At 39.2% G+C, this 13,939-nt stretch overlaps 1 protein-coding gene across 8 annotated transcripts in view; it reads left to right on the top strand.

The window, feature by feature from the left end:
* The window catches only part of LONRF3 (LON peptidase N-terminal domain and ring finger 3), a 135,599-nt gene extending 128,531 nt beyond the window's left edge, over window positions 1-7,068 (top strand). For 5 of the 8 annotated variants that reach the window (XM_025046137.1, XM_025046136.1, XM_025046133.1 and 2 more), the window contains one exon: window positions 2,123-7,068. In XM_025046137.1, coding sequence (XP_024901905.1) covers window positions 2,123-2,278 — 156 coding nt within the window. In that variant the 3' untranslated portion in view covers window positions 2,279-7,068. The remainder of the gene's footprint in view (window positions 1-2,122) is intronic. The other 3 variants (XR_003046072.1, XR_003046070.1, XR_003046071.1) reach the window with 3 other exon arrangements.
* The last annotated feature ends 6,871 nt before the right edge of the window (window positions 7,069-13,939 follow it).

Genomic DNA, 13,939 nt, shown 5'->3' with positions numbered 1-13,939 from the left:
TAGTCAAATATTTCCCTTCTTTCACCTTTCCCACATTCTGAGCTGGCTATCCTACATTGTCACTCCATAACTTCCTAAATCCTTTACTTACACTCATTCCTAACTCTGTCACAATAGTAAAATAGAATATATATATTCTGACTTCCCTGCTGAAAGACTGGTCCTGCTTACCTCTCTAGCTGTGCGACCTTGGGTAAGTCCCTTCCCCCTTCTCCACTTTTCTCCTATCTCTGAAATGAGGCAGGTAGATAAAGTATACTCTGAAGTCTCATATTCCTCTTGCATTCTGAGGCTGTAAACCATCAATCTGCTCCCTACTGGGCTGAAATGTCTTGCTTTCTCCAGACTGCAAAAGTACTTCCTTTTCCCCATAGAAAGGCATCGTGAATGTTGAAAAGAGAAAAGTCAGTTAGTGCTTCCGAATGACCCAGCTCCTGGCTCTGGGCTATGGTGATTCAGGACTACAGCAGAGCTCTGAGCAAGCTCATGATCAAGCTTAATGTTCCCCCTCACCTTCTGGAAAGCATTCTACCCTAGTCAAGCAGAAGATAGCGATCAACAATGATAACAGCATCTTCCATAAACACAGATGCCACAGAGTGATTCATAAGGCTCAGTGACAAAAAGCTGAAGTCTTGGGTTTCATTTCCTTTCTTATCATGTTGCTTTGGCAGCAGCAACAAAACAAACAAACAAGCAAACACCCCCCCCCCGCAAATCCCCAAATTCCACCCAGTTTGATCCAGTCAATGCTGCAGCCCCAGTGGTACCATTAATAAGAATTCTCTAAGCCTCAGGAGGAAGTTCCTTAGAAACAGCCAGAAATATTAACATCAGCTTAAATGATCCTAGGAAAGAAAGTTCAGAATATGTCAATCTAATATTCAAAACTGATAATAGGAGGGAGAACATGTTACAGACTATAGTGAGGGAAAAAAACGAATCCAAATGAAGCTAAAGACAGAGAAGGAAAAAGGGCAATAAGGTTTGGGGGAGAATCAGGTGAACCAATTTGGAGGCAAACAATCCCACATGTAAGTGGTCTGACCAGAATGTGGTTCTCTACAGTCTTAAAATTAACCTTTGGAAAGTTGTGAAGAAAGCTCATTTTGGGCTTAGTAGGAAATAAGTCACCAATGTCTAAAATGTGTGCCTTGGCACTTGCTGACAAACAGAATTTTGGTGAAGGCTTTGTGTGGGATGGGAAATGTCTTGATTAAAAGGAAACCTAGGGACAAAAATACATTTCTCAAGTGAATGTTTTCGAATTGGAATTTTTGTGAAGTGGGATTGCTGGGCTTTGAGGCTGTGAATCATAGGTTTGGTTGCAGGAGAGAAGCTAGCCATGGCCCTATATAGGGACATGGCATATGTGGACTGTATTGCCTTCAGCCAGAAGCAAGGAGATGAAGGAAGTTAAGAGACATGCTAAACCTAAGGGGTCATGGGAATTGAAGGCCAACATGTATACATCAATCTTAAGGACCTTAAATAGAATCTTAGAAGTGGAAGAGATTGAGTAGCGGATATTTCAGCACATAAATCACACTAGCTAGGAAGTATAGTATACCTGTTAGGGTATTGATTTGCTTACTTTACAACTACCAAAAATAACTAACTTAAACAAGATAGCAGGCATACGTCCTGGAAGCCTAAGGCAACTCTGTTCCATGAGATCATTCAGAGACCTAAGTTCCTTTCTCACAAAGCTGTACCATCCTTTGAATGTTTCCTTCATCCTCCTGATTGAAGAATACTGATTGTCACCATGCCCATGTTCTGCCTATGGGAAAGGGAGAGAAAGAGGAAAGTAGAGGGTACATGCCCCTTTCCCAGGGCATGACTCAGAAGTCACACATATCACTTTGCTTTACATCTCATCAGCCAGAACTTTGTCTCATGGCCTCACCTAGCTGCAAGGGAAGCTGAAAAATGTAGTCTTCTTTTTCTAAGTGGCTGGATGCCCAGTTAAGAGAAGGGGATATAGATACCAGGGCAGTTAGCAGTCTGCCACACACAGACGCAGTTCTACCTGGGATGTTTACCATGCGGCTTTGGAAACCTGCAGACTAATATCACTTCCATGGGAGTGGGATGAACCCATTTTGTTTCTCTGTTGCAGATTAACCCAAATGGTCCAGCCTGGTGCTGGTGGACATTAGCAGTTCTCCCACTGGAAAGCCGAGCTCAGCTTCCGTTCCTAGCAATGAAGTCCTTAAAGGATAGACTGAACGGTATTCGGCGTGTCCTGGCCTTTATATCCCGAAACCAAAACTAGTGAGAATGGATTGCTGAAGAGGAGCTGCCACCCTCCCCACTGCCTAGGGAAGTCATCTTGTAAATATATCTAGATGCAATAACATCTTAACAGAAGGCAAGGGTCAAACAGAGGCATTACCCTGCTGTTGACCACAGAGATAAATTGAGTAGAAAGACCAAAAAAAAAAATGACCTGTTTGAAACTTTCTTTCTTAAGATGCTTCTTGACATGCTGCACAACTACATGCACAGCAGAGATATTCAAGAGCCCGGAAAATTTTTTTTTTTTTTGATTCGACATAAAATTTTCTGAAAGTTTAAAGTGATTTTGCTTTAATTTTCTTTCTTTCATTGATGAATGACTGTATGGTTGAAATCTGAGGCAAAGATACTAATAATGTTGCTGCATTATTTCACTGACTTGAGGTCTCCTCATTCCAAATGGTTCAGGTTTTATATAGCATTGTGTAAAATAATGTTCAAACTTCTTTGTTTTAATTTATTTTTTCACTACTGTATCCTTTTTTATACATGTATGTTTGTAACTATTTAAGCGTACATTACTAAAAAGTCAATTGCTTTATTTATTGATGTAGTTTACCATGTACCTAGGGGGAAGTAACAGTACTAGAAATGTGTCATTTTTGCTTTAACCTTTTGTTCGATCTCAGTTCTTGAACCATTTTTGTGTCTATCCAGTTGGATACCTAAAGGAAGTTCAGAATCATGCTAAGGTCATCTATAGTCACAGATTCCATTGTGTTTTCAGTTTGAATTCAACAATATAAAATACATAGGGGATTTGGCATAGATTATGGAATAAGCCAGAGTAAAGTAAAATAACCCATTTTCTATGTGTTATACAGAATAAGGCTGAAGGAATTTTTCTGGAATTAATTGATGAATCAGAGGAGTGTCCTTTATTACAATCTATTATAGGCATTCATTTCAGCAATCTAATTCTAAGTGTTTCTAATTTCTCCACTGTGCAGTTAAGAATGGGATTTTTAGGCAGAATAATATTTATCCCTTCAGAGGAAAGAGTTTTCAGTTTGGCACATCAAAGCTGGGCCCAGCTAGCTTCCACTTCTCAGGGTTCTGAGGATCACAGCCTGGCCAGCATGTATGGAAACACTTGCTGAAGGACTGTTTGTTACGAAAAGTATAAAGAAGCCAGTAGAAAAGGTAGGATGCTTAAAAAAAAACTATCTTTTTGATTTTTAAATACTTTTAAAGGAAACAGCAAATTAATCCATGATATTATCTAAACACTGCCTGTCCTCCAAGCTACAATGGGCCAAAGATTTCAGTATAGGGGAAGAATGGTGGATAAACAGGTAAGAATAAGCCCTGGTTTAGCTTGCTTAGGACAAGTGTGATTCTTTTAGTGCCAGGTGAACCTGAAAAATAGCATGAGTATGAGAGTGTTATAATGAATGACAGAGTGAAAAGATTAGGGCAGGGAAGAAGTGAATTGTGCCATTTGTACCATTACTCAAATGACCCCACCCCCTGTGATTCTGGACAGTGTTATTCACTCACAGCCTGACCACTCTGTCAAGGTGAGAGGTTAATGCCTCAAGTAATCAGTCTGGCTTTTTCCATCACCACCTGTGGCCAGAAACAGAAAAGGCAAAATGAGATGATCCGTGCAACATAAGAGAGCTTAAGGTAAGCAGAAACCAAATGATCTTTTCTGCACTTTCTTAATGGATGCTATGTTGTCAAAGCATTATGTCACCAGGTTTGATGTTTGGAGCCAGACTGGATTGGAAGGATAGGCATGGTAAATGCCCAAGCAAATTCTACAAGACACAGAGAGCAGTAAATTACAGTCTCCTCCTCAGATTTAGTGCCCAACTATTTGGTCATAACACAGTCATAGTACAATAGTTTCCCATTATCTAGTATAAATGCAACGCAAAAAAGGGTGATAAGTGTCTCCACTTGCTAGGTGTGTTACCTTTGTGATTTAACTTTTTCTGAGCCCCAGTTTCTTCATCTAGCAAATGGTAATGATAATTACCACACATAGGGTTATTATGAACATTAAATGAGATAGTATATGTAAATCACTTAGCACAATACCTAGCATATAGGAGACATTTGACAAATCATAGTTGTAATTAGATTATTCATAGTTATGGAATATCACCAGGGGCCTACATTTGGATAACATGCTGCTTTTACACACAATACCCATTTCCAACCCCTTTAAACTTGGTTGGGGGAATCCACACCACTGAATTTCAAACCATAAGTTGATGCTTTACGATGATTCCTTTTGGAGTCAAGTCTGTTTGGAAAAGTGGAAAGACTGAAAAACAAATGAAGTTCAGAAATAAGGGAGAATTCTGTGCCAGCAATTTTTTCTTATTTTAATAGGCCTAAAAAGTAGTATTGTTTGGAGGTCTAGAATTTCCAATATAATGGAAGCCTTAAGTTCTGGTTCCCTTAGAATAACCAACTCATCACTCCCTGCTCTTCAAAATGTATTGAAAATCTTGGCCATGCCAGGGTGAACAAATTTTACGATCTACGATGTTTGTGCTTGGTTCATGGTATTTCTTTATGCCGCCCTAACAAAAATGTATTGCAAACCTACTACATACCAGATACTGAGCCAGGTGATTTAATGATCTCATTAAATCATTTATTTGTCACATCAATCCTGTAAGATCACTTATTATCCCCATATTATGGACGAGAAAGCTGAGGCTCTGCAATGTTAAATACTTTGCCTAAGTAACACAATCAGCCAGTAAATAGCCAAGCTTGATTTTGAACCCATTACCTTGCAGATTTTAGTTTGTGTTATACATAATTTTGTTAAATAGGCATGACAACCAAGTCACAAAAGCACCCCAAAAGCTCACAATGGGAAGGTGTAGGTTAAGTAAATTTAAATTACCCAACACATCACCACTTAATCTAGATTAAAAAAATAAGTTTAATTAAAAAAATAAAATAAAATTACACATCATAGAATGCTTCATGTTGATAAGTGAGTACATAACTCCAGCAAATGTGGATCCTTGGAGACACAGAATTGCACTTTACTCTCAGTAGCCTAGATACACATTTGGGTGGTATTATAGCAAGCTTTGGTTTCTGTTGTGGTGGGAGGCAGAAGGCAAGGCTAAGCTTTAGTTTTCTTTGGAATGCACTTAAATGGGGTCATCAGTTAGACATGACCATTTTTAATACTTGTAAATTGATTTTGCAGCAAAGCTTGGGAATGAAGAGTATACAGAGAGAAGATATAAAGCCAGAAGGACAAGACTTCCCCTTGGTAGATAGTGCCATTTATTTGGTTAGTTTTCCTGTCTTATCAGGACCCAGTCTTCTCTTAGTAGATTATTTTCTCTCTGTGTGTATGTGTATGTATGTACATATATGTGTGTATATGCATTAGGTACCAAGCAGACATTATGCCTTTCTGCTTTTTACTGTACTACTACTGCTAGCTAACAACCAGCAAAATGTGGAAAATGAAAAATGATGAAACTAATTTTCCATAGACACTTGGAGAAAAGAGTGCTTTCCCCTGACTTAGGGGAACAGGGAACTGACTATTTCAACAATTTTCCTTTTCTGGAGGCTGACTGCTTCTAGTCGCACAGGTTTAGTTGAGTCACTGTGCATGTGGCACTTCCAGCTCTGCCTATGGAGCTTGCCTGGGCTCAGATTATCCCCTGTAACTGGCCATTAGAGCAGTAGAGCTCCTGAGATTAGTTCACAGCTCCCAGAAGTTTCTTACTGTCAACAGATTTCATGCTGTTGAACTGGACTTCATTGAGGACTGTGTTCCCCCATGCCTACTCCATTTCCAAGATGGAATTTTATTCAGGAACTCATTCCTTGAGTTTTCAACCTGTTGACTTTTCATCCATTTACATTTACCAAGGCAGAATCATAGCAGAGGTGTGAAAGACACAAATGGAAGACAGCCCAAATAATGGAAAGAACAGATTTTAGGCTTGTGGATAGAGGTTTCGATTTATAATTTAAGACAGTTCTGAAAAGCAGCTGGCTGCATGGGCTGCAATTTGTGGCATTTCCTGAGTGCAGAGAGAAGGAAGGAAAAGGAGCCATGTAAAATGAATGTATTCAATTCCTCTTAGAATGATAACTCCCACTGTTCAACTATTTAATAATCTGGGTTATGCATATCCAGAGGTGAAATGAAGACATTTTGACTTACAAATGGATATTTTCCAACACACTAAGTTAACCTTGAGAGAGAAGTGCCTGTAATTTCTGTTCTTGGTGTCATTTTAAAAGTTTTGCTTTATGATTCTGTAGATGTTTAAAGATTTGTTGCAAAAAATGTGATTAACAGAAGTTTACAAAACAACATTGTAGCTAATGCATCATTTAAATAAGTTGCTTAACATCTATTGTCACAGCAATATCAATAAAGAACAAAATAAAAGGAGAAAATAAAATAGGTTTATTTTAGATAAACTAGTTCCATCATTTTATGTAGTTCTCAGTAATGCTAGTAGTAAAATATCAAGCAAGCCATTTAAACAGCAGCAAACATGTCTGTGTTTGTTATTCCAGTTGTTTTCTGAGCAGTCATTTTACTCCAGCACTGTAATGAACTGAAAGGGGAAATAAGATAATGTTTTTTCTTCCCCACATTGCTATTCAACTACCTCTATATGCTTGATTTCTCTTTAGGATTTTCTTTCCTCCAAATATGTACAAAAAAGGTTTCAGCTCATCTATGTTGTAATAATAATGTGATATAGACAGTCTCTGTGAAAGCTGTTTGTTCATTAAAAAATGTTTCCTATCCTTTCACTTTGTATGTTGCACAGCAATACCTTTACCTTAGGACAAGAATTACCCATATACCTTCATTTTGTTGGAAGTATCATTTTGTTGGAAGCCGAACAGAAAGGAAAGCTATCAGAACATCTAGTTTGTTCTTATTACTATTAGTTACAAGACACTCGACCAGAAGATCTTTCAAGGATCTTCTGTACCTACCTATACTCAAATAAGCTCTTAGTATGTGTCAGTGAGGCAGGTGTTAACTGATTAATGTGACTGATATGTTCTGAAAAGCTGGCCATAAATTAATTGTTAAAAAATGTGTCAGAAAAGTTTATTATTGAAAGAATTATGCTGAAGCATTTTGCCAATAATCTACCCCTAGTTTATTTGTAAATCCATTCATGTATTGGGCTTGCTTAAAGCAGAGCATACTACCTACTCTGTTTTCTTTGGCATTATAAAATATTCATGAAAGCAAATTACACATTTTTATTTCAATCAAGTCGTTTTTCAACAATAGGCTAAATCTAAGGCCCAAAATGTGAACCTTTTGCCAGGAAAGTTGGTAAAAGTGACTAGGACAATGAGCGATATTGACTGAGCTAACTCCAGCAAGAGAGCTTCAACATCTCATCTTCTTTACAGGATCGATTTTAGTCTTGTGCCACTTATGGCTTTATACAAGGTCTATTTTATCACTGAAGAAAAAAATGGGAGTAGGATAATTAAAACACAAAATAATAATTTTTAAAAAAAAGTCCACTTGGGCTGGACTTTGTTCTTTGTTACAGGATCTTTTGGGTAATTGAGAAAAACCAGAACTCCTGCCCAACTGGGCCCCAGAGCGAGTGCTTGGCTCTGTTGAACATTGCCCTTCTGTGTTCTGTCTGCCACATGCCAGCTCTCTTAAGATAGAGTACACTCTGGCTAAAGATTCAATCTTGCCTCCAAGGCGGCCACTCTTTCTGCCCCAAATGCCAGCATAACTCTAGAGAACTGGATTGGACTATCTAAAAAGAAGGTCTTGTTTGCAGTCGTCCCCTAGGACTTGAGCAAGGCCAAAGCCAATACTTCCTGCTTCCTCTCCCCTGAGATCCATCCTGGAAAATTTGAGTTCTCCAGGGTCAACGATGCCTCTCTAAAAGGAATTCCCAAGTCTCAAAATAAGGAGCAAGAGAAGAGTAGGAAGAATGACCATGACCCACAGGCTTTTAGATATTTCCCTTCCTCTCTTATGTTTGATTTCTTCACTCCCAAGAGGGGCTGAGATGGAATGCGAAGTGTCAATACTCCCCAATACTGGTTTCTTCCAGGTAATGCAAAAACTTCCCAGCCAGACTTGGCCCTGGGTAACCCAATGTAGAGGCATGCCCTGGTCAAGGAAGAAAGTGCAGGCTCCAAGGAGCCCTGCCTCTACATCTCTGAGCCCACTTCCCTCACCTTTTCCAGTTTTGCATTACTGGTTTTCCCATTGCAACCTATACTCATGTTGACTGGCCATCCATGTTTACTGTCCACTTATACACATGGATTAGCAAATGTCATTGTTGTGTTAGAAAGCCCCTCCAAAAAACCTCTTCTCCACTTACTGAAGTGCTGCCTTCCAAACCTGTCAGCAGGACGCTGCTTACCTTCCAGTAAGTCAATATGAACAATTTCTGGATGCCGTAAGTACAACAAAATTAAGTCCTGAAATAGCCCATTTACCCTAAGTCCAGTTTCACTCTAAAAATCTTGTTTCTCTTGGATTTTAGAGGGGCATTATAAGAATATTTGACACAATGAACAGGGGAAATCACTGCCCCTTTGGTCCATAAGGATGTCTATTGCCATTCCTAGCATGCACCTGCATTCTCAGAACTACATGCTCCCCCTATAAGCCCAAATGAGCACTTTCATTAGAGGACTAGTGGTTAGGGCTGGGGGAGCATTTTGTCCACAAATGGAGTTAAGCCCTTCTGTTTAGGCAGTCTAAAGTAATGAGTTCTAGTTGAAGGACGGGAAAGAGGGAAGGGGGCAGGGAAGGATTGTGGGAAGGGATAATTATGACAAATGAAATGACAATATTTTTACCTCTTTCTGGGCTCAGAGCCTCATACCTCCTCTTTTCATAGTGACTGATTTTAATTTTCTATCCATGTTAGGATATACCGACATCAAGACTGCAATCATGTTTTCTGGAGATATGAGTCATGTGCTTATACTCTTAGGCAGCCAAAGGCCTGGCTAATGTCCACTGAGTGTTCACTACCTGCCAGGCTTTTCTAGTTTTTTTTTTTAACATTTAGTTTTGTATTAGCTTCTCACTATAATCTATGAAGTAGATCTCAATTCCCATGTTATAAGTAAGTAAACTGTAGCACAAGGTAATTATGTTACCTATGGTCATGCAGATTATAACCTGGGTAGTCTGATTCCAGGGCCCGCACTCTTAATAGATTTTATGAGGTATCTATCCTGCGGTGTCACAGACAAAGGAGAACAAGTCAGCCCATGGATTCCCAGTGGAGAACTTCCAGTAATGATGATGGCAAATAAGCAGCAAGAGCTGCTACCATTTACTAAATGTAAACTGCACGCTAGGCACTGCACTAAGCACGATCTCGTTCAGTCCTGAAGGAGGTGCTATTATTACTCAGCTTTGCAGGAGGATGCTGCGGCTCAGAAAAATATAACAACTTGTTGAAGTCCATGCAGGTAGGAAGCAGAGAGGCTGGGATTGGCATCCAGGCTGTCTGACTGCAGTCGTTATTATTACTCTGCAAGTTTGATGGCCTCTCATGAAGCCCAGCACTCTCCTCATTTATACAGCCTTGATTCCTGTGTCCTAGCATATTTTTTTCTAATTCTAGTCCCCCAAAGTCTTGCCTTTCTTCTGTCATTGGAGCCCTCCTTCATGTGGCCTCTCATCCTAATAACTACAAACTCAGGAGCTTCAAATTGTCAGCACAGCTTGCCCAGCTCACTCTTCCCCTGACCCACCTCTGTAGCTACTTTAAATATTCTTGCGTCACAGAAAATATATGAGTATGGATTTGAAGATTCAAAAGGTAAAACGTATAAGAACATTCGAATGCTTCAACTGTGTAGTTCTAGAGTCATATATCCCAGAGCTGGAAGAGGCCTTAAGAAATTATCTAGCCCAGCTTCCTGTTTTTAGCTGGTATTGTTCTCCCACTTTTTAGATAAAAGAACTATGGTCGTACAATAATGTTCAAGGCCATTCTATGAAGTAGTGACCAACATAGAGCCTAATATTTGATGCCCACCCTACATACTAGGGGAAGCTCATGGCTGCCCTTCTTCACGCCATGAATGTTCTCATGGGGGGCATCCTGGAAATGGAGATTTCATCGAAAAGAACAAAAAAATTTTTGAACAGCTGTAGCCCATTTGGAAAGGCCCTTTTGAGGATTATTCTCCCTCTCTGACTCCCCTTACCTTTTCTCTTTAGATTGTTTCTCTATTCAAGGAGATTTTCTCTCACACGACCCGCCGCCTGGGAGAAACTTCCAATTCCTTCCTCCTTGGAAGTTTGGGTTTGATTGGTCTGAGGCAGGCTGCTTTAGGCTGGGCAAGAGGAGTCCTTGAGAATCATGTCTGCCAGCTCAAACACCCCTCCACTCCCAATTGTTCAGCCTATCATTGAAGGAGTTGAGATCCACATCCCAGTGAGAAAGAAAATCAGATTTGAGGATCCTGATTCAGTACAGAAAGGCCATCAAAACATATTCAGTATTGCTTTTCAAAGGACAGATCATCAAAAGTTTTCTTATGTCCTCCCTCCCCAAAAATAAATATTTATCATCTTGTTTAGTAGGAAGACCAGAAGCAAGAGATTTCAGGGTTGGTTTATAGATCCAACGATCCCATCAGGCGTCTGGACTGTTTCCATCTTTCATGAATGTTTAATGAAACAGCTTCACAAAGAAAAGGAGGCTGTCAATCCAGTCCTTCTTGCTGAAAGCCAGATGCCTGAAGGGAAGGAGTTTGTTGACCACCAGCTCTACATGGCTATAAATCCATAGATGCAGGAATTTTTAAAGTGGTAAAGAGTTTTCCATGTAATAGGTTGTAACATCTTACTGGTTTTCTCATTAACTGATTGGAATAAAATCTTTGACATGGGTTCAATAGATAGATAGATAGATAGATAGATAGATAGATAGATAGATAGATAGATAGATAGATAGATAGAAAAAAGGATCTTCTAGTGTTCATGTCAACCTCAGATTCAGGTGGGAGGATGTTCGCCCTCGGTGTTTTCACCTACAGGAACTGCCAGGAAAATAGGGGGTCAGCTACAATGGTAATTCTTAGTCTAGGCCCTTCAAGGGCATTAACACCTCCAATTCATTCTTCAACTCACAGCCTAGGGAAGAAAACACAGAGCATCACAGAGCATGGTGGTATCTCAGAGTAAAGGCGCTTCATCTTGCTTGGGAAGGTGCTCAGGGAAAGCTTCTTGGAGGAGGTAATATAGGAGCTGAATCTTGAAGGGTAAGAAGAGTGGAGAGAGATTGAAGAACATGCCAGGCAGAGCCAACACATGAAAAAATCAAGTGGTCCATAGAGAGAGCCCTGGTTACTTGTAAGGAATATCGTGAGCAGTTCAGCCTGGCAGAGCACAGGGCTCAAGGCATGGCAGTTCCTGACAGGGAAGCAGGGCCAGTTTCTTACACTTTTGTTTTATGATGATTAAAAGCAACAGTTTGTCTCTGGACAGAACTGTGCAGAAGCCTGCTGCACAGTTCTGTCCAGAGATGGGGAGAGGGCTCGTGTATGAGAGCCCAGCTTGCTGGCCAAGTCAGAAGGTTCATTGCATAACTATGAGGAGAGTCCTCTTGCCATAGCCTAACTCCTGGTGCTAGGCTCAGTAGGCACCTTAAGGTTTGGACCAGAGGAAGAGAAGTGGGGATTGGTGGGATGGATGTGTTTGAAGTGTGAGTGGAGTGCACATAAATGGAGAGGTCAAGGGTGGAAGGGGGAAGGAAAGGAGCTGGCCTCTCTCCCCACGTCTCTCTTCCCGTAGCTTGGGGCTAAAAAAAATAGAACATTCTATCTATTTCACTAAAGAAAAGAGGTCATCATCAGCTTGAGTGCAGAGATGTATATATGGGGCTTATAAACAAAACAACCTCGTTTTACTCTTTTCAAACAGAATTTTAGCTACATCAATTCTGCTGACAGCCATTTACTAGGGAAAAATTAATGGCTTTCGATTTACAAAACAGGATTATGAAAATTTGCAAAATAAGAGCTAGATTGACGAACTTTGAGGGTAACATTCTTCATTAACCTAGAACTACATGGCAAAAAAAAAATAGTTTATATCTGAAAGTGAAAACATAATATTTGTACCTAGCCTTTTAGATTAATAGTGGTGCATATGCATTGTGGTCTTTTAAAGGGTGCCAGGATAATATTCTAAATCAGTTTCTTCAGATCTTATCTTAAGGTACATGATACTCAAATGTTTCTAGATATCTCCACCCATCTGGTCCTTGATACATGAACTGATACTTGTACCAGAACTATCTGCCATTAAATGAGCCAATTTGATATCAGAGTAATATTGGCCTCATAAAATAAGTTGGGAAGTATTGCCTCCTCTCGGATTTTTTTGGAAGAGTTTGAGGAGAATACGTATTAAATCCTCTTTGAATGTTTGGTAGAACTCATTGGTGAAGCCATTTCATCCTGAACTTTTACTTTTTGGTAGGATTTTGATGATTGTTTCAATTTCCATACTGCTGATCGCTCTATTTAGACTTTCCAGATCTTGATTCAGTCTAGAAATATTGTATTTTTCTAAGTACTGGTTTGTTTCTTCCAGGTTATTAAATTTGTTATTATATACTTTTTCATATTATTCTTGCATGATCCTTTGTATTTCTGCCATGTCAGTCGTAATTACCCTCTTTCATCCATGATTTTGTTTATTTGTGTCCTTTCTCCTTTTCCTTTAGTGAGTCTAGCCAGGGGTTTGTTAATTTTATTAACCTTCTCAAAGAACCAGCTCTTTGTATTTATTTTTTCTATTTTTGTTTGTTTGTTTGTTTTCAATTTCATTTATTTCTGCTCTAATTTTGACAATTTCTTTTCTTCTGCTGATTTTAGGCCTCATTTGTTCTTCCTTTTCTAGTTGTTTTTAAGATGAAGTGTTAGGTTGTTTATTTGAGCTCTTTCTTGTTTTTGGAGATAGGCCTGTAATGATATGGACTTTCCTCTTATGACCGCTTTTGCTATGTCTCAAAAGTTCTGATATGTTGTATTATCATTATCATTCATTTCTATGTATCTCTTGATCTTTCTTTTTATTTCTTCCCTGACCCAGTTATTCTTCCATAGCATGTTCTTTAATCTCCATGTATTTGTGGTTCTTCCTGATTTCTTTTTGTAGTTAATCTCTAGTTTCAAAGCATTATGATCTGAGAATATGGTTGGTATGATTTCAACCTTCTTATATTTTTTCAGGCTATTTCTGTATCCCAGTATGTGGTCGATTCTTGAGAATGTTCCATGTGCACAAGAGAAGAACGTATAAGCAGTTGTTTTGGTATAGAAGGCTTTGTAAATGTCAATTATGTCCAGTTGGTCTAATGTGTCATTTAAGGATGTTATTTCCTTATTGATTTTCTGTTTGGATGATCTGTCCATATTCGACAGTGGGGTATTTAGGTCCCGTACTATGATAGTGTTTTGGTTTGTTTCTCCCTTTAGTTCTGTTAGTAATTGCTTTACATATTTCGGGGCTCCTTGACTGGGAACATAGATATTAATAACTGTTATGTTTTCTTGGTGCATGATTCCCTTTATCATTACGAAGTGTCCCTCAGTATCTTTCTTTACCACTTTTATTATGAAGTCTATTTCATCCAATATTAATACATTT

The sequence above is a fragment of the Pteropus alecto genome, unplaced genomic scaffold (genome assembly GCF_000325575.1).
Source record: "Pteropus alecto unplaced genomic scaffold, ASM32557v1 scaffold280, whole genome shotgun sequence".
NCBI classification, from domain to species: domain Eukaryota; kingdom Metazoa; phylum Chordata; class Mammalia; order Chiroptera; family Pteropodidae; genus Pteropus; species Pteropus alecto.
Note: the sequence above shows the minus strand (reverse complement) of the source record. Positions and strands in the feature narration are given on the sequence as shown.